General features: G+C 39.6%; 1 protein-coding gene across 1 annotated transcript in view; it reads right to left on the minus strand.

Annotated features, from left to right (window-relative positions):
* Nucleotides 1–5,706: 5,706 nt before the first annotated feature.
* The window catches only part of AATF (apoptosis antagonizing transcription factor), a 108,526-nt gene continuing 95,404 nt past the window's right edge, over nt 5,707–18,828 (minus strand). The window contains exons 9-11 of the mRNA XM_049772782.1: nt 17,119–17,186; nt 14,551–14,631; nt 5,707–5,782 (exon numbers count right to left, since the gene is read on the minus strand). Of these exons, the coding sequence (XP_049628739.1) occupies nt 5,707–5,782; nt 14,551–14,631; nt 17,119–17,186 (225 nt within the window). The remainder of the gene's footprint in view (nt 5,783–14,550; nt 14,632–17,118; nt 17,187–18,828) is intronic.

An 18,828-nucleotide genomic window follows, 5' to 3' on the forward strand; every position in this document is an offset into this window, starting at 1 on the left:
CTATACAGTAAATGTATCTTTTATTCCATTCTATCCTGTAATAATTATATGCAGTGTGGTGCAGTTTTAGTTTCTGCTTAACTTTGGGGGCCTTCCAAACAATGTTCATGCCTGGTTACACTCAGTGGTGTTGAAGGACAGCTATGGGTTCTTGTACAGGTATGGCGAGTGTTCCTGATCCCTGAGACAGCTCCCCAACCACTGCAGTCCCTTAATTTTTAACAATATGAACATATTTTCATGGCAAAAGATAAAGCAAAATGAAAGCTAAACTCTAATGCTGAAGACCTGCCCTTCCCCCATTCTCATCCCATTTCCTTACCCATATATTACATGGGCTGGGGGCACATGCTTTTCATGCAGGATCCCCGGCTTTGATCCCCCAAGTGGTTTCCAGTGCACTGCTTGGGCCCCTAAGCACTGAGAAGGTATATGGCCTCTGAGCACATACGCACAAAAAGTCTTCACAGAAGTTTTTCTCAGCATTGTAATACAGAAATACATACATACATACATATATATATACATATATATATAATGTGCTCACTTAAAAACATAAACGGTTTACAAGCATTGCTTTTCACAGAAATCTAGAGATCATTCCAAAACAGTAGATATCTACTTTTCTACCTATATTTGTCTGTCTGTCTGTCTGTCTTTGGCTCCGTGCTCAGGGATCACTCATGGCATGCTTGGGGGACCAAATGGAGTGCTGGGGATCAAACCTGGGTCAGCTGAACATAGGCAAGCACCCTACCCACTGTATTATTGCTCCAGGCAAAACAGAACAAAACTAAGGGGCCAGGGTTAGCCATGTGCAAGGCAAACACGCTAGTGCTGTGCTATTGCTTCAGCTCCTAAATAATAATCACTTTTATTAATGAGGCTAGAGAGAAATGCAGGAATTAAAGCACTTGTCTTGCACAATGTGATCCTGATTTGATCCTGAGCATCACCTATGATTGTCAAACACAGCTAGGAACAGTCCCTAAGCACTACCGAGGGTGATGCAAACTTCTAAATAAGAGTTATTGAATGAATAAATAAGATTTTGAAAGACGAGAAACCCTAGAATATTAAGGATTAGGAAAATAATTCTTTTTTTGTTTGTTTTTTTTTTTTGGGGGGGGTTACACCCAGCAGCACTCAGGGGTTACTCCTGGCTCTATGCTCAGAAATCGCTCCTGGCAGGCTTGGGGGACCATCTGGGATGCCGGGATTCAAACTACCGTCCTTCTGCATGAAAGGCAAATGCTCTACCTCCATGCTATCTCTCCAACCCCTAGAAAAATAATTCTTAACTAAGAGTTAATTTTTTTTTTGTTTTTTGGGCCACATCCGTTTGATGCTCAGGGGTTACTCCTGGCTAAGCGCTCAGAAATTGCCCCTGGCTTGGGGGGACCATATGGGACACCGGGGGATCAAACCGCGGTCCTTCCTTGGCTAGCGCTTGCAAGGCAGACAGCTTACCTCTAGCGCCACCTCTCCGGCCCCAATTTTTTTTTAATTTTCTATTTTTAATTATGAGAACAAAGATGCAAAGAAAGAGGACAAGGTAAAGTTACAGTGGAAGGATAATCACCCATACACAGAATTCTCAGAAGAAGTCCCCTTGCTGATATCTTAACTTTGGACTTTCAGCCAAAGAACATTAAGATAAATAAAACAGAACCCATGTACAATTACTTTGTACCTCAAGTCCCCAGATTGTAATACATTATAATATTTCTTAGCAGCGCACAAAGCAATCTAAAGCCATAAAACTTATGTAACTCCTTAAACATTAAAGGCATAGTATTTTTTTTTACATTTCCATGCACATGCATATTAGTTTAAGTTAACCTAAAAAGTTTAAGTGGGTTTTTTTTTTAAGGATTAGAGTCAAAGGAGCACAGTAAAAACGGTGTTAGAGTGGCAATTATTGTTTGCATAGGCCCACCAAAATATGAGAGACATGGAAAGGAAAAACCTTGGCCTAAATACAAGGAGACCCCATCCCTGACGTTTCCTGGCATAAGACCAACTCTAGGCTCCAGGCAAGCTAGTTTGTCCAACCCAAGACATTGTCTGTAGTGCCAACACACTTTTATTTTTCACTCTGGCCCCAATTTTTAAAAAATGTTCTGAATGACCTTCTAGTACTATATTCAAAAGATGCCACTATTATTTAAAACAAGGCCATATTTTATGCCTGGAATAATAATGTTACCTTAATGGATTCAACTTAAATTTTTTTTTGTTTTGTTTTGTTTTTTGGTTTTTGTTTTTTGGCGGTGCTCAGGGGTTACTCCTGGCTGTCTGCTCAGAAATAGCTCCTGGCAGGCACGGGGACCATATGGGACACTGGGATTCGAACCAACCACCTTTGGTCCTGGATTGGCTGCTTGCAAGGCAAACGCTGCTGTGCTATCTCTCCGGGCCTGGATTCAACTTAATTTTTAAGCACCTAATTTTCACTTCTTGTTGGTGTAATTTTTTTCATATCATTCCAACATAGGATATACAATGTACTAATTCTACTCTAATTCAAAAAAAAAAAAACAAAAACAAAAACAGAGCAGACCCATAAATCAATGGAAAAACAACCATACAGAGGCACTCTTTCAGAGCATACAGTCACAATGTTTAAGTGCATTCAAAACCATCACCAGTTCTATTATATTCAAAGTACTGAACAAAGCAAAAATAATAATTATGTTCACCTAAACTTGCAGATCTAATACTTTTCAGACAAGGGAAGCAAATCTGATAGTTAACAGTAAATAATACTTACTGTAAAATAGAAAAAATGTTGGCTGAAGGATAAAGGGTGAAAAATCCACCTGAGTGAATACTGTACCCAAATATTTTACACATGGCAAATATTTGGGCTGAGCACATGCTTTGCATGCAGGAATCTTGGGTTACCACATTGTCCTTCAAGCACTAGTGGAAGCAACTTCCAGACTGCTAAGCCAGTAGACCCTGAGCACTGTCAGATGCTGCGCCAACAGAGAAAATAAGAATTTTAATGCATTATCTTATTTATTGTGTGTTTTACTTTTGGGGCCACACTCATCAGTGCTCAGGGGTCACTCCTGGCTCTGCACTCAGGAATTACTCTTGGCAGGCTTGGGGGGCCACATGGGATGCTGGGGATCGAATTTGAGCCAGTTACATACATGGCAGATACCCTATCCACTGTACTATCATTCTAGTCCTATAATACACAACTTTCTTAGCTTAGAAAAAACCTTAATATTGTCTTTGAATAGAGGTCACTCCCAACTATGTTAGGGCAATCAGTATCCCATGCTCAGGCCCTGTGGTACTCTGGGTTATCATTCCACCTAGAGGCAATGGGGAGCTATGTGGTGCTGGGAATAGGATTTAGGGCTACCTCATTGGTCTCTTGAATAATTCTAATGACATGAAAATACTCATTGTATATATGACGGTTAAAGAAAAAAAACTCAAAGCGTAAAAAGAGTAAAATTTTAATTATATAAAGAAAGAAAACAAGAACATGCAGGAAGAGAACTTAAGAGACACTGAAAGGAAATATTATGAGAAGGGTGGTTTTCTCCTGTGAATGTGTTTACGTATGTATACACATTTCCTACCTCAGTGTATTGAGAATCCAGATACAATGGTACCCAAGAACAAGTATTATCCTCAGATCTTGGGTTCTAAAGGTCATGATCACTAAAATGAAGCAGGCTTCCTTTGAGAAAGACTAATTCCAGCATTGGGATGGGGGAAAATATAAGATGAGTCTAGAACACAACACTATATTGTGTCAGAAAGTAAGGAAGTACTCAAAGATCAATTGGTAACAACTCAAAAGCTCCCAAATCAGCTTGAAGAAATCAGCTTTTAATTTTAAATAAAAATGACGACAGTATGGGGAGAAATGGTAAAGAGGGCAAGACACTTGCCTTGCACACAAGCAGACTGGGTTCTATCTCTAGACCCTGCCAGGAATGACCCCTGAACAAATCCAGAGTCAAGCACAATCAGGCATGGTCCATCACCTGCCCCCCCCCAAGATGACAGTATCATTATAATAAATTGAATAGAGTAGTAAAGTCATTCCAGTATGAACAGAAAATAAATTAAGAAGGGAAAGCTCTTCACTATAATACAGACTTATCTAACAAATATAGAAGAAATTATTCTTTTAAAATGGTCATCTTAGGGGCCAGAATGATAGTTCAGATATAAGATGTTTGCCTTAAACATTGCCAACTTGTATTTGACCCCTGTCATACACACAGTCCCTTGAGCAAAACCAACAGTAATTCCTGAATGCAGAACCAAGAGTAACCCCTGAGCATTTTGTAGCTCCAAAATAAAAACAAAACCAAAACACTCTCTTGGGCCAGAGAGATAGTTTAGTGGATTGTGTTACATGCTTAACATGTAGGAAGTCAGAGTTCAATCTCTAGCACTACATGGTTCCCAGAGCCCCCTGAACATGACTGTTGTGACTCCCAAATAAAAAAGTGAGCTCAGGGACCGGGCGGTGGCGCTAAAGGTAAGGTGCCTGCCTTGCCTGAGCTAGCCTTGGACGGACCACGGTTCGATCCCCCGGTGTCCCATATGGTCCCCCAAGCAAGGAGCAACTTCTGAGCACATAGCCAGGAGTAACCCCTGAGCATTACCGGGTGTGGCCCAAAAACCAAAAAAAAAAAAAAAAAAAGTGAGCTCCGTAGCTGGGGAAATTGTCTAAGGGGGTAGAGTGCATGTTTGCATGTGAGAGCTCCAGGTTTAATTCCTAGACCAAACAGACCATGAGTACCCACCTAGGAGTAGCTTCTGAGCTTGTAATATTATGAACATACACTCTTTTCAATGTATATTTCTACCTTGTTTCAGCTTCATAAAACAAGCATGTAGTTCTTCCTTTTTTTTCTTTCCAGTTTTTGGATCACATCTGGCAATGTTTAGTTAGGGGTTACTCCTGGCTCTGCCTTCCAGGGTTATAATAGTGCTCATGGGACCATATGGGATGGCGGGCATATGAAAGCAGGTACCTTATCTGAAATAAAATCTCTTTAGCAGGGCCAGAGAGATAGCATGGAGATGAGGCATTTGCCTTTCATGCAGAAGAACGATGGTTTGAATCCCGGCATCCTATATGGTCGGTCCCCTGTGCCTACCAGGGGCGATTTCTGAGCGTAGAGCCAGTAGTAACCCCTGAGCACTGCCAGGTGTGACCCCAAAAAAAAAAAAAAACAAAAACAAACAAACAAAAAAATCCTCTCTAGCCCAGAGCATGTAACTCTTTTGTAAAAAATAAATAAATAAATAAACAAAACCCAAAAAATCTAGAGGAAAAAAATCCATAATGCCTGAGCAAATAAACATAACATAATCTCTAGATTGCCTTAAAAAAAAAAAAGGAGCGCATGTGCACAAAACTGCCAAATACATAAAACAAGTGCACGTGCTGTCTGGACCCATCTGTCTCAAAAGACAAGTAGGCTAAACATGCAAACAAGACAAAGCAGCAAAAACAAACCCCAAAACCCACCAAAGCACCATGGAGATTCTGCTTTGGTTTTTCACTAATTATGGTCATGAAGAGATGTGACAAGGACTCTTGCTATGATGCCAATGACAAATGAGTAACTGATAAGAAGATGTGGAGAGGGCGACAGACTGTAGAACAGGTCAATATCAGGCTGTCATGGAGCCATTTGAGACAAAGAATTAATCTATTACTCACCTGGCATCATCATTCATTGTAGTATGGTCAATAGGTGCCATGAAGCTCAGGAGCTTACTAAGGACATGAAACCTAAATAAAGCAGGAAACAAGCAGGCAGCAACATTAGTAACTATTAATCTAGAAAAGTGAATACATTCTAAGAGCTAATACATTGCAGTACTGATCACAGGAACATTTGACTCCAGTGGAATAGGGGCCACTTTATAGACACACACTATTCACAACATTTTCTTTACTACTATAGAAGATCCCAAAGATCTGATAATAGCATACATTTTGTAAATGACAATAGTTCCAGATTCCCAATTATTTAGATAACAGTCCTCAAAAGAATACATAGCGTCATCCCTTGAGCAAGATACGAGCTCTTAAACATTAGTACTGACAAGACAGTGAGGTCTAAACCACATTTTTCCTAATCCCCGGTGTCCCTTTTAGGGTGACCTCTGAGCAAAGAACCAGGAGTTAAGTCCTGAGTACTGCTGGGTGTGATCCAAACAAACAAACTTCAATGTGGGCATAAGACCATGCAAATAAAAATAAGAGAAACATGTTATAGGTATGGCATAAACATGTCATATGTCATGACATAATGTATATAAAATAGTTTCACATATATAAGTATTTTTATTCTTTCACTCTTATAACTAAGCATCCCAAATTTCACTGTTTACCCTTGACTTTTTAAAAAATTTAGGCATCACACACTAGTGCTCAGGAGGTCACTCCATAGCAGTGCTGAAAGTGTGGGGAAATCAGGCAGTTTGAAAGACTGAACCAGGGTCTTCTGCATGCAAAGCAGACACACAAGCCTGTTTAGCTATCTCTTGGTTCATTATGAATTTATTATTTTATTTGATTTATAAACTAAAATTCACCATGGAAATACATGGCGTAGAAAGAACTCAGACATATCTTAAGTTTTAGTCAGCCATAGAACTGCACTACTTACTATAAAGCATAAATACGTAAATTTAAAATGTCCTTAAGCTGTTTAACTTAGTTGTTCCTCTGGAAAAATGAATACTAATCGTGGCTATGTACAGACATAGGTTTTTTTGTTTGTTCGTTTGTTTTTTTGGTCATACTCAGTGTCGCTCAGGGGTTACTCCTGGCAGGCTTGGGGGACCATATGGGATGTTGGGAATCAAACCAGAGTCTGTCTGGTGTTGGCCGTGTGCAAGGCAAATGCCCTACTGCTGTGCTATTGCTCTGGTCCCCAAACATAGGTTTAATTGATAAGATGGACAAATACTATGAACTATATATATATTCCATAGTTATGCTAGTCAATGCAATAGCTATTATTTACATGTAGCTACTGGTCAATTGAAGTGTAGTTAGTGTGAACCAAGATGGGTTGTAATTTAAAGACACACACACACACACACACACACACACACACACACAGGCCTGCGTGATTAGTACAGTGGATAGGAGGCTTGCTTGTTTGATCCCTGTCACCCCATGTGGTCTCCATTTCCAGAAATGATCCCTGGGTGCAGAACCAGGATTAAACCTCATGGGTGCTAGAGATTGAACCCAGAATGGCTGTATGCAAAGCAAGTGCTCTACCCACTGTACTCTTGCTTTGCAATTGTTTGCTTTTCCAGTGTAACTAATAAAACAATTACTACACAGGTGCTAGAGATACAATGGTTAAGGCACTTGCCGTGCCTGTCACCAATCCTGGTTTAATACCTAGCACCAAATAAACCATATAAACCACAAGCAATGCCAGGTATGGCCCTCCTTCTCCCAGAATACTCAGAGGGGTCCTGAGGCTACTGCCAGAGATACTTGGCATGCATACGGGTCTTACAGGTCAGCCAGCATCTGGACCTGGTTCTGTGGCGATGTTCAGGTCAAGCAGCATGGTGGCCATCAAGGTTATGTACTCAGTTGTGTTTAAGGGGGAACCACGTGATACCAAGGATTGACTTAAAGCATAAAGACATGTCCTTTATCCATCTCTCTGTCCCACAATGTAATATTTTTTATTGTATTGCTCTTTTCTATAGGAGAAGCTTTACATATTAATAGAATATATGTAATAACTATTAATTAAATGATAAAGATGGGTTTTAAGAATTTTCACATTACAGATTATTTAGTTTTCATCACCTCAGTGCTGCTGAGGATGGAGGCATATTTAGTACCAAACTTAGTACCTCTTATTAAGAAAAGGTATTTTGTTACAAACAGACAAATACCATCTGACATCTCATAAAAAAGACAAACTCCATCTGATAGGACATCTCAGTATTATTACATCATGTGTGGCCAAAATCAAACAAAGCCCCCAATTTTCTTGGAGGGGGCCATACTTGGCAGTACTCAAGGGTTACTCCCGGGTCTGCATTGGACTGCTGGAAATCAAACCTAGGCTGACCTCATAAATGACAAATGCCCTACTCCTTTACTAGAACTCTAGTTCTCCACACCCTCACCCCAATTTAAAAAACAAACAAACAAAACTATTTTCTAACATTCAACAGACAAGTTGTCCTGCTCCTTATAACCAGGCTGGTGGCAATAATCTGCTAATATTTAAATTTGTATCTGTGGCTAATGTTTATCTTTGCTATGACATTCTGGACTATCTTTCCAACTCTATAAAAACAAAGGACAAAACACCTTGCTCAATGGTGAAACTTAGAATCAGCAAGGGCAGCACACATCCCACCAGAACTTCTTGAGGCCTAATTTTAGAAAGTTATTTATAATTTTCTCATCTAGTCTAAGCCAACTGCTTTAATCCTTCAGGGCAAAATGCTAATGTAGTGAAGATGGCCGTTTGGTGCCAGCTTTAGCCAGTTGGTGCCGCCCTGACAACCTCAACAGCTTCAAGCAGAAGCGTGGGCTCTCGAATCAAACCAAGTAACTCAAATCCCAACCTGCAACTTAGTACTTCTGTAAGGTTAAATGACTGACTGCTCTTCTCTAAGTACGGTGCATGATTAAACTAATTTAGTCTGCATAACAACTCTAGTAAATGTGACTTTTATTTCCATTCCTCACAGATGGGGATATTGAATTTCAGGGATAAAGTAACTTGCCCCAGGTCTCAAAACCAGTATGTGGAAGAGACAGATTTCAAATCTAGAGGGTTTAGCGACAAAATTTCTTTCTGCTTCTGCAGGGCATGTAAAAATGCTTAGCAGAGCAGGACAGTGAAAGTTTTTAACTGTCAGTTATCATTCTTGCTATTAATAGTGGAGATAGCTCAAAGGACTAGAGAGCTCGCCATGCATGCCTGAGGCCCTAAGGTCGATCTTCCCCACTCAAGTGTAGCCCTGGAGGCCCCTGCCAAGCACTGTTGGGTATGAGCTTTGAACTTTCAGGCAGGTAGGGTAGGTCAGCTGCAAGAGGGCCAGACCTTGGGTCACTGAGCATTGCTTGGGAAGTCCTCTACCCCCAAAATAAAATAAAATAAAATAAAATAAAATAAAATAAAATAAAATAAAATAAAATAAAATAACTCAGTGATGCTGAGCATATTCACTTAATATATGGCTACACTGAAAACTGGGTGAATCTGGATGACAAACTGAAAGTTCAAAACATATTAACCTATTTATTACATGTGTGTCTGCACACACATGCACCCAGGGGAGCTCAGGGACCACATCTAGCAGTGTTACCACTGGGGGGCTCATATATGGTGCTGAGAATTGAAACACAGTCCCAGTTATGGTTCCTGAAAAGGGGTTCCTGGAAGTAAATAGGGGCCACCACATTCCTAGCTGAGGCACACAGTTAAGGTTGTGGGGCTTGCCAGAGCGGCCATAAGTTCCTAGCCCAGGTGTCCCTGGGTAGGAGAGACTGTCACACCATTCCCCTTTCTGTGGTGCAGTCAGAAATTATTTGTGATACTACATACACTGAGCACAAAGCTGCCAGGCACTACATCTGGGACACCTGAATTGAATTCATGATCATCAGCAGCTTGCAAGGAAGATACCTATTGTTACTATATCTATCTTGTCTGGCCCCTCTTGACTTGAACAAACTATCTCACAATGCAGAGCAATAGTAGACCAGAATGTGGCTCAAAAACAAACTAACAAAAAATGTTATCTCAGTCCAAAGAGATAGCTCAATGGGCTAAGAACAGCCTTTACAAACAAGAGGCCCAATCCCTGGCACCTCATGGTCTCCTGAGAATGACCCTCAAGCATATAGCCAAGTAACCACAGAGCAAACCAAAATATACCCATATATTTTAATAAGTCAGTTCTTATACTTTAATATTTAACCCAGTTCTTATATTTTAATGTTTTAAATAAAATTTCTCATTTGTCACTTGTCAGAATAAGATTTCAAATGCCTCTAAATTTATAGGCATGTGGGCATTTTGTAGCATAAAATGCTACAAAAATAGATGCATGCATTTGCCCTGATCTCTAATGCAAAATATATTTAATACTTTAAAGCAGGGGTCTCAAACTCAATTTACCTGGGGGCCACAGGAGGCAAAGTCGGGGTGAGGCAGGGCCGCATAAGGGATTTCACAAAACAAACAAACAAAAAAAAAAAACAAAATAAAACAGGGACAGCAGGCAGGAGCAGCGGAAATGACGTCTGCGCTAGGCGCAAAGTATTCGCGATTATTCGCTTACTGAATATTCGCAATAAAAAATCGCATTAGTAAGAAAAAAAATCGCATTAAACATTTGCATACCCCGAACGGAACTGCTCTGGGTATGCAAATGTTTAATATGACTTTTTTCTTACTAATGCGATTTTTATTGTGATTATTCGGTAAGCGAATAATCCCGAATACTGTGATATTTGAAGGCCGGCCACGGGCCACAAAATGTTGTACGGTGGGCCGCAAAAGGCCTGCAGGCCACGAGTTTGAGATTCCCTGCTTTAAAGGGTTAATTTAATAAGTTAATTTAAGAAAAGTGCTATTAAAATAATTTTTTCTGGGGCCGGAGAGATAGCATTGAGGCAAGGCATTTGCCTTTCATGCAGGTCATTGGTTAGAATCCCAGCGTCCCATATGATCCCCCAAGCCTTCCAGGAGCAATTTCTGAGCGTGGAGCCAGGAATAACCCCTGAGTACTGCTGAGTGTGACCCAAAACCTAATAATAATAATAATAATAATAATTTTTATTTCAACCTGATAACTGATAAATTTATTTAAATTTGTAAATTACAGAACCATGTTCTCCAAGTTAATTGTAAAACTAGAGAAAAGTTTGGTTTTATTTATACATACATACATACATACATACATACATATATACATATATATATTTTTATTTTTTATTATTTTTTGGAGAGGGCCACACCCGGCAGCACTCAGAAGTTACTCCTGGCTCTGCACTCAGAAATCACTCCTGGCAGACTCAGGGGACAATATAGGATGTGGTGGATTGAACCCAGGACCGTTCCAGGTTGCCTGCATGCAAAGCAAATGCCCTACTACTATGCTATCACTCTGGTCCCCCAAATTTGTTTCTTTATGATTCAAATTTTATTTTTTTAATTTGTTTTCTGTTTTTGTTTAAGAGTCACCCTCAGCAATGCTCATATTTACTTCTGGCTTTGCATTCAGGAATCACTGCTGACAGTGTTCGGAGAACCATTCTGGGATGCCAGGGACCGAACCTTGGTCAGCAGCTCAGCTGAGTGGCTTAAGGCAAATGCCATACCCACTGTACTATCCCTCTGTCTCTATTTAGCACTCAGATTTCTTAATCAATGTTGTATTTCAAGTTTCAGACATCTCTCATTACCTGATGAGCAAACTAATTCACTATTTTCATTATCATCCCAAAATGTTTTCTGGTAACTATCGACAGAGTACTATACTAAATATAAAAATTGGGATTCTTTTTGGTTGTGTGGGGTTTTATTGAGCCACACTCGGCAGTGCTCAGGGGTTACTCCTGGCTCTGCGCTCAGAAATTGTTTCTAGCAGGCTCAGGTGGACCATATGGGATACTGGGGATCAAACCAGGGTCGTCCTGGGTCGGCCGTGTGAAAGGCAAATGCCCTACCACTGAGCTACCGCTCTGGCCCCACAAACTGGGACTATTTTAAAGAACAAAGGAGTTTAGTTAGTATTTCAAAAGATACACAAACTACTTTACTTGTCTCAAATTGCTAAGATTCTTAAAAGTATGATAATGTAGAAAATACATTTTTCTCTTATTTTGAAGAGCAATGCCAATTTTTTACTTTTTGTTTTGTTTAGTTCTTTGGGGCCACACCCAGTGACCTTTAGGGGTTACTCTTAACTACGTGCCCAGAAATCACTCTTGGCTTGGGGGACCATATGGGATGCCGGGGGATTGAACTGTGGTTTGTCCTACACTAGCGCAGGCAAGACAGACACCTTACTGCTGTGCCACTGCTCCGGCCCCAATATTAAAACATATACACACACAAATAAATAAGTAAAACCTAAGAAATAAACACTTGAAAACATACTGATGTGTCAATGTTTACACATTATTTTAGTTCTCAAACCAAATCTATGAAGAAGGAATTAGTACCTCTGGTTAGTTAATGAAAAAAGAGAGACCTGGAGAATAAAAAACCATCAGAATTACAAAGCCAAATTGAATCAAGTGGCCTGATTTGAAGTCTTGGCCTCCTCACGAGAACACTGATAGCATTCATGAGGCTATAATCTGAAAAAGCACAGTATTGGGGGAAAATCTAATTTCAGAATAAAGTAACAGCATTCTAATTCACCAGGTCAATTTTACTTATTTGTGTTTTGTTTTGTGGTCACAACCAATTTACTCAGGACTTAACTCCTGGCAGTGCTCAGGGAGCACCTAAATACCACCAGATATTGGGGATCAAAACTGGTGTTTGCCACATAGAAGGCAAAAGTGCCTTATGCCTTGTTCTATCTCTGGCCCAAGCTACATCATTATTAAATCTTAGTAGGGGCTGGGGGTGGATGAGACAAGTCCAAAAGAGGTATGTATATGAATAAATAGATAAAAAAGCCTAGATTAGGAGTTGGACCCCGTCTTGGAACACTGATGATAGCAGGCAACCAATACTCACACAGCACTTCCAGGCAGTGTATAAGTGCACCCAGCAATGTTCAATCCCTCTAGCAAACTTACAAGCCTGGCATGACAGTAGAACCAGTTTTATAGTTGGAGAACCTAGTTGGTCTTTGCCCAATTTGGTCTTGCCCAAATTCAGTGTCTAAGCTGGAATTCAAACTCAGAAATCTGGTTCTCAACCATTACAATAAAAACACATTTAAAAATCACAATAAAAATCAACTTAAGTAGTTAAGCATGAACAGTTTCAACATATGAAAATAAAGTAAACTATGACAATTTAACCTAAAGCAAAGAAACTGAATCAAAAGATGATGAAGGGCCGAAGAGGAAAGGGCGTTTGTCTTGCATGTGGCTGACCTGAGCCAACATAGGTTTGATCCCTGGCATCCCATATGGTCCCCCCACCTGCCAAGAGCGATTTCTTTTTTTGGATGTGGGGGCCCACACCCAATGACACTCAGAGGCTACTCCAGGCTATGGGCTCAGAATTCGCTCCTGGCTTGGGGGACCATATGGGACGCCGGGGATTAAATCTAGGTCTGACCTGGGTAAGCCATGCAAGGCAAATGCCCAACCGCTGTGCTATTGCTTTTGCCCCCAGGAGCGATTTCTGAGTGATGAGCCAGGAATAACCCCTGAGCATCACTGGATGTGGCCCAAACCTGTCCCCCCAAAATGGGTGATGACAAGTTATTTTGTACTACTGCAAAGATAAAGAAAAAGTAGATCCTGGAAGTTTTTATTACTACTAGAATAGGTTAATTAAAGTACAGTATCTAGGTAATCTGCTTCTCTGAAGATCACTGGAAATGAAACAGATTCACATTTGTCTTAAGTTCTACAAAGGATGTGCAATTAACTATCTTCCTAAAACTGACCTAATACATGAATGTAAGATATTTTTGCAATAGGCATCTGAATTACAAGTATTATTTTAAATCTGAGCCTGGTTTTATGTGAATGAGAAAGAATGTGTGTGGTTACAAAGAAATTGAGTCCAAAAGTTCAGCAATGTTAATTCTTACACTTACTCCTATTTTATGACTCCTTTCAAGAGATCACACTGGTAAAGGTTTTCCTACAATAAGAAATTTGTTTCTTCACCAAAACTCTACTTCTCATCACATATGAAACATAGTATATAGCAAACTATATACAAAATGGCATCATAAAATTGGACCACTCCCATTTGTATATTATTCTATAGAAATCTAAAAACTTACTAGAGACAAAGACTATTTCAATTATCTTGGCTGGTCTAGTTATCACTTTCTCTTTCAGTGATAAGTAGATATTATTTGGCCCATCCATTCACAGCAGAAGGAAAGCTATTATTCCATTTCAGAAAAAAAAAAATTTAAAAACAATTCAAAATTACTATATTACTGACTTCAATTTAGTTTGTTTTGTTTCATTTTGATTTTTGCCATACCTGATAATGCTTAGGGGTTACTCCTGGCTCTATACTAAGGAGTTACTCCTGGTAGTGCTCAGGGGACCATATGAGATGTTGACCTGGGTCAGCTGAGTGCTAGGCAAGCACAGTACCCACTACCTCTATGACCCCTGATTTAAAAAAATTTTTTTTGGTTTTAGGGCCACACCTGGAGGCGCTCAGGAGTTACTCCTGGCTCTGTGCTCAGAAGTCACTTCTGGCAGGCTTGGGAGACTATATGAGATACTGGGATTGAACCTGGTCTGCCAGGGTTGTCTGCATGCAAGGCAAATGCCTTGCCTCCATGCTATCTCTCTGGCCCCTATTTTTCTGATTCTTAAAAACAAAAGGAACTCACCGAAGTTTCCTTCCTTTGCTGGCTTTTCTATCTACTTTCTTGTGAATTTTGCTTCTTAACTTCTGGATTGCAAGCCACTGCCTAAGAAAATTCATAAGCAATGTTAATGCATATCACCACTTACAGAAACAATTAAACATATTGACGAAAATTGAATTTTTTTCTCACTAACAATCTGGAAAGAATGAAAAGGAAAAGAAAAAAGAAACGAAAAGGAAAGGAAAGGAAAGGAAGGGAGGGAGAGAGAGACGGGGGGAGAGAGAGAGAGAGAGAGAGAGAGAGAGAGAGAGAGAGAGAGAGAGAGAGAGAGAGAGAAAGGAAGGAAGGAAGGAAGGAAGGAAGGAAGGAAGGAAGGAAGGAAGGAAGGAAGGAAGGAAGGAAGGAAGGAAGGAAGGAAGGAAGGAAGGAAGGAAGGAAGGAAGAGAGTCAACTTAAAGTTCTTCAAGACTGTCTGGGACCTAAGCAACTAATCAGCAAAGAGGATTTACACAATGTTGAAAGACCAAATGGCAGCTGGGAAATTCTACAGCAAATTTGGTTAACAACATTCCTTAGTATATGGAGTTACTGTAACAAGCACTAAGTCTACCAGTCAGTAGAAAACCCATCAAACTGAGCAGAGCTGGCTTGAGCTTGCTTTTAATGTTTTAGCCACAGTGTGTTCTGCAACTGCTGTTTAAGTTGATCACATGAATTCTTTATTTCCTCCTTGTTAATACAAATCTATCCAAATACTGTGTATGCGTGTGTGCGCATGAGCTCTCCAATTCTGCCAAAAATTTCTAATTATTTAGTCATTTTACTTAATTTTAATTTAATCTATAATACTTCAGATTGTGTTGCTAAAAGGTAAAGGCTTTTCTCCACCATAAAATACCTGAATACCTGTCACTCCTGAAAAAAAGATTTGGAATAGTTCTTCCCTCTGAAATATTCAATTTATTTTTAAATTTCCCTCAAATGGTCTCAAAAATTAGAAACAACAAAGTTGCTGGAGGCACACTGCTTTATAACATTATCTAAGTTTTAGGAATATAGCATTAGAAGCCCACTTCTGTGTATACTTCATAATAATCAGCAAAGTCGCATTTCCATTCACCATCACAGAATTGATACCCTTTACCATTTCATCTGTCTACTGCCACTCTCTTTCCCTCTGGTAATCTCCAATCTGTTCCGAGATTACAGCTGCTTTGTTTGAATCAGGATCCAAACAAGATTCATGTATTTTTCAGTCATTTTAAATTTAGAGGAGTTAATTTTTCCAAATAAAAGATACTAGCTTACAAAAATTTTCTGAAATTGTGTGTGGTGTGTGTGTGTGTGTGTGTGTGTGTGTGTGTGTGTGTGTGTTTGGGGAGAGGGGACAGCACTAGCTCATCATCATACCTGACTTATACAATGAAAATTCAACATCAGAAAAAAAAAAAAAAGAATAATCTAGGGGAATCCAATTACTGTAATCTTAATATGATCTTAATTACCATAATCTATTTTATTGTAAAGTCAGATAAATGTACAATATAATCACCACCTAAATGCGATTTGCTCTAGCACATTAAATTTATAGTGCGCAGCACTCTCTATAGCATTCCAGAGATGCACAAAATATCAACATCCTACCCTAAAATTCAAATAATGTTTTGCTCAAATAAAATTATTTCATCAACAAAATTTTTATTGCGTTCTCAAAATGCCGCTTGGCCCAGAATCCCATCCTGGCACTTACAGCTTTTGTTTCCTTTCATGCTTTTGCAAATTATGGCTCATGGCTATTTAAATGTACACTATTCATTAGGTAGCACTCTAAATGCCCTTTTTATTTTCCAACCACAGGATGAAGCACACACACAAGAGCCTTCTTTCACTACTTTATATTCTACCCTGACATCTCGGTAATGCTGCCATGTTCCATTTCTAATTGTTCTGAAGCTTTTACTGAAGGGGTGGAGGTCTAAATTAGGGCAGGCTTTAACAAAGCAGATTGGACGATGAGCAAGGAACCTGTTGTGCACAGTGCCACATTCTGACAGCTGAGTGAACAAATTTGGGTGGTTGCTTTCTCTCCCCCACTGGTCAGGGACTGATCCAGATGCAATCAATCTCAAGTGGAGTCAGAGAGCAAAGAACATGAGGAATTTGAAAAAAAACAAACTTTTCCAAAGACAAGTTTAGGTGTTTTATAAACTCTTTTCAAGCTGCACTGCAGGCAATGTAAGATAAACTACACAGATTTTCCTCTTTTTATCTTTCCAGCGCAATTATCTCCTTCCTTCCTTCCTTCCTTCCTTCCTTCCTTCCTTCCTTCCTTCCTTCCTTCCTTCCTTCCTTCCTTCCTTCCTTCCTTCCTTCCTTCCTTCCCTCCCTCCCTCCCTCCCTCCCTCCCTCCCTCCCTCCCTCCCTCCCTCCCTCCCTCTCTCTCCTATATGCTGCTATGTTGTTGATCCCATCAACCCCCCACCCTACCCCCCACGCTTAACTTTTCTAATTGGAAGCAGAACTAAGGACACCCAAAGGAAAAAACTTGTGTAGTCGGCTTGCAGGAATAGAAAGCCATAGCTACGTTACCTTCCCATGGCAACCTGATCGTTGGGATCCAAGGAACTTGTCTTCCGTTCTATGAGTTCTCGAAGGAGCTAAGGGAAAAGGAAAGCAACTGATTTATCTATCACCAAGACTTAAACAGTGCACAGGAGGAATTCTGAATGGCACAGCAATAACTCTAAAAGCACAGTTAACAATGGATAATCCAGTGGCATGAACATGACTGAATTCTCACAAACTCTTTCATATTTATATATCTTTAAAAGGGTAGCTTAGCAATAGCTGAGAACAGAAGTCCATTTGAAAGACTTATTGTACTGCAGTTCATTTCAAATGGATCAATGAGTGTGCAACATTCCCTTCACAGTTTTTATGATTAGTTTTGTCCATCTCATCGATAGCAATGGAGAATCTTTAAAAGGTCAGGTAGAAAGGGCTGTGTGATGAAAAGGAAAATGCATCAGTTTCTTACCAATAGAAAAATGGTGCATGGTTAACTTCTGACCTACCTGCAGCAGTCAGGAAAGTCTTCCTCAGGCACAAGCTTTTTATTATATATAATTTAACATAGAACAGATTTTAAGAGGGAACGTAAAGAAAGTAGGAGCAAAATACAGTAGAGAAACCAGTGTTTCTTCATATAATGAACTCCATGGAAACACAGAATTACACTTCTACTTTCCTCTGAGTCCTGAGTAACCCACTTTATGCAAGTCTAAATTTGTATCTTTACCACAGACTTTAGACTCTAAAGAGAAGAGTGGATTTAAAACTTAAGTATTAAGGAGGGAGAATTTTAAATTTCAATAATAAAACCAGGCATTTCTCCTATGCAAATATATAAGTGCCGCATGCAGGAAAATGGCAGCAAAGATTAAACTCAAAAACATTGAAGGCAAGATGCAGACATAAATTAGTTCCTGCTAATCACCTGTCAATAATAAGGGCCTAACTTTCAAATCTGTTTCTTGGGCCAGGGAGATGCTTAGTTTGTGTGTTCTACATGTGGAGGTCCAAGTTCCATCATACTGGGCCCTATGGTCCCCCAGGCACTGCTACAAGTGACCCTCAACCACAGTACTGAGAGTAGCCCCTAGGCACTACTCGGTGTGGCAGTCTTCAAATACATAATTATTTTTTGTATGTAAGGTAAGGTAACAATAGAGATATTTCACCAGTTAAATAGCTGGCAGTCTGAGGGATAACATAGAAGGAAAAACAAATTCCTATAAAAATTGTTCACCTTCTGATTTCTATTTGGTGTATAAGGAGGCAGTGGGATATATAAAACAAATTTATTTAAAAATATGCACAAATTTATAAAAAAAATTGCTGGGGAGATGGCTCTGTGGTCAAGAACATGCCTGCATGTGAAACATCCTAGAATTAGAAATTAAAAAAAAAAAATGAGTTCCATGTAACAAGAATCTTCATAGCAAAAGGGAAAAGGATCTCTACCACACTTTTCAAACCTCCTGTGCTATTTTTTTTCATTTGCTTATTTTAGGCATTATTGTTACAGCAATTACGCTTAAAAATGTGGAGACCAGAGGCCACTGGTTTATTATCACTAGAAAACAGCAAGCTATTTCTCTAACCTGTTTATCTGATTGATTCCCAACATCTTTCTGGCAGCCAATCTATCAGTTTATCTCTCCTACTTCATCACAGTCACTTCTGGCAGCTAAATACAAGATCCAAATCCAGTGTTACACAGACATACGACACAGTAAA

The sequence above is a fragment of the Suncus etruscus genome, chromosome 1, assembly GCF_024139225.1.
Source record: "Suncus etruscus isolate mSunEtr1 chromosome 1, mSunEtr1.pri.cur, whole genome shotgun sequence".
Classification (NCBI taxonomy): Eukaryota; Metazoa; Chordata; class Mammalia; order Eulipotyphla; family Soricidae; genus Suncus; species Suncus etruscus.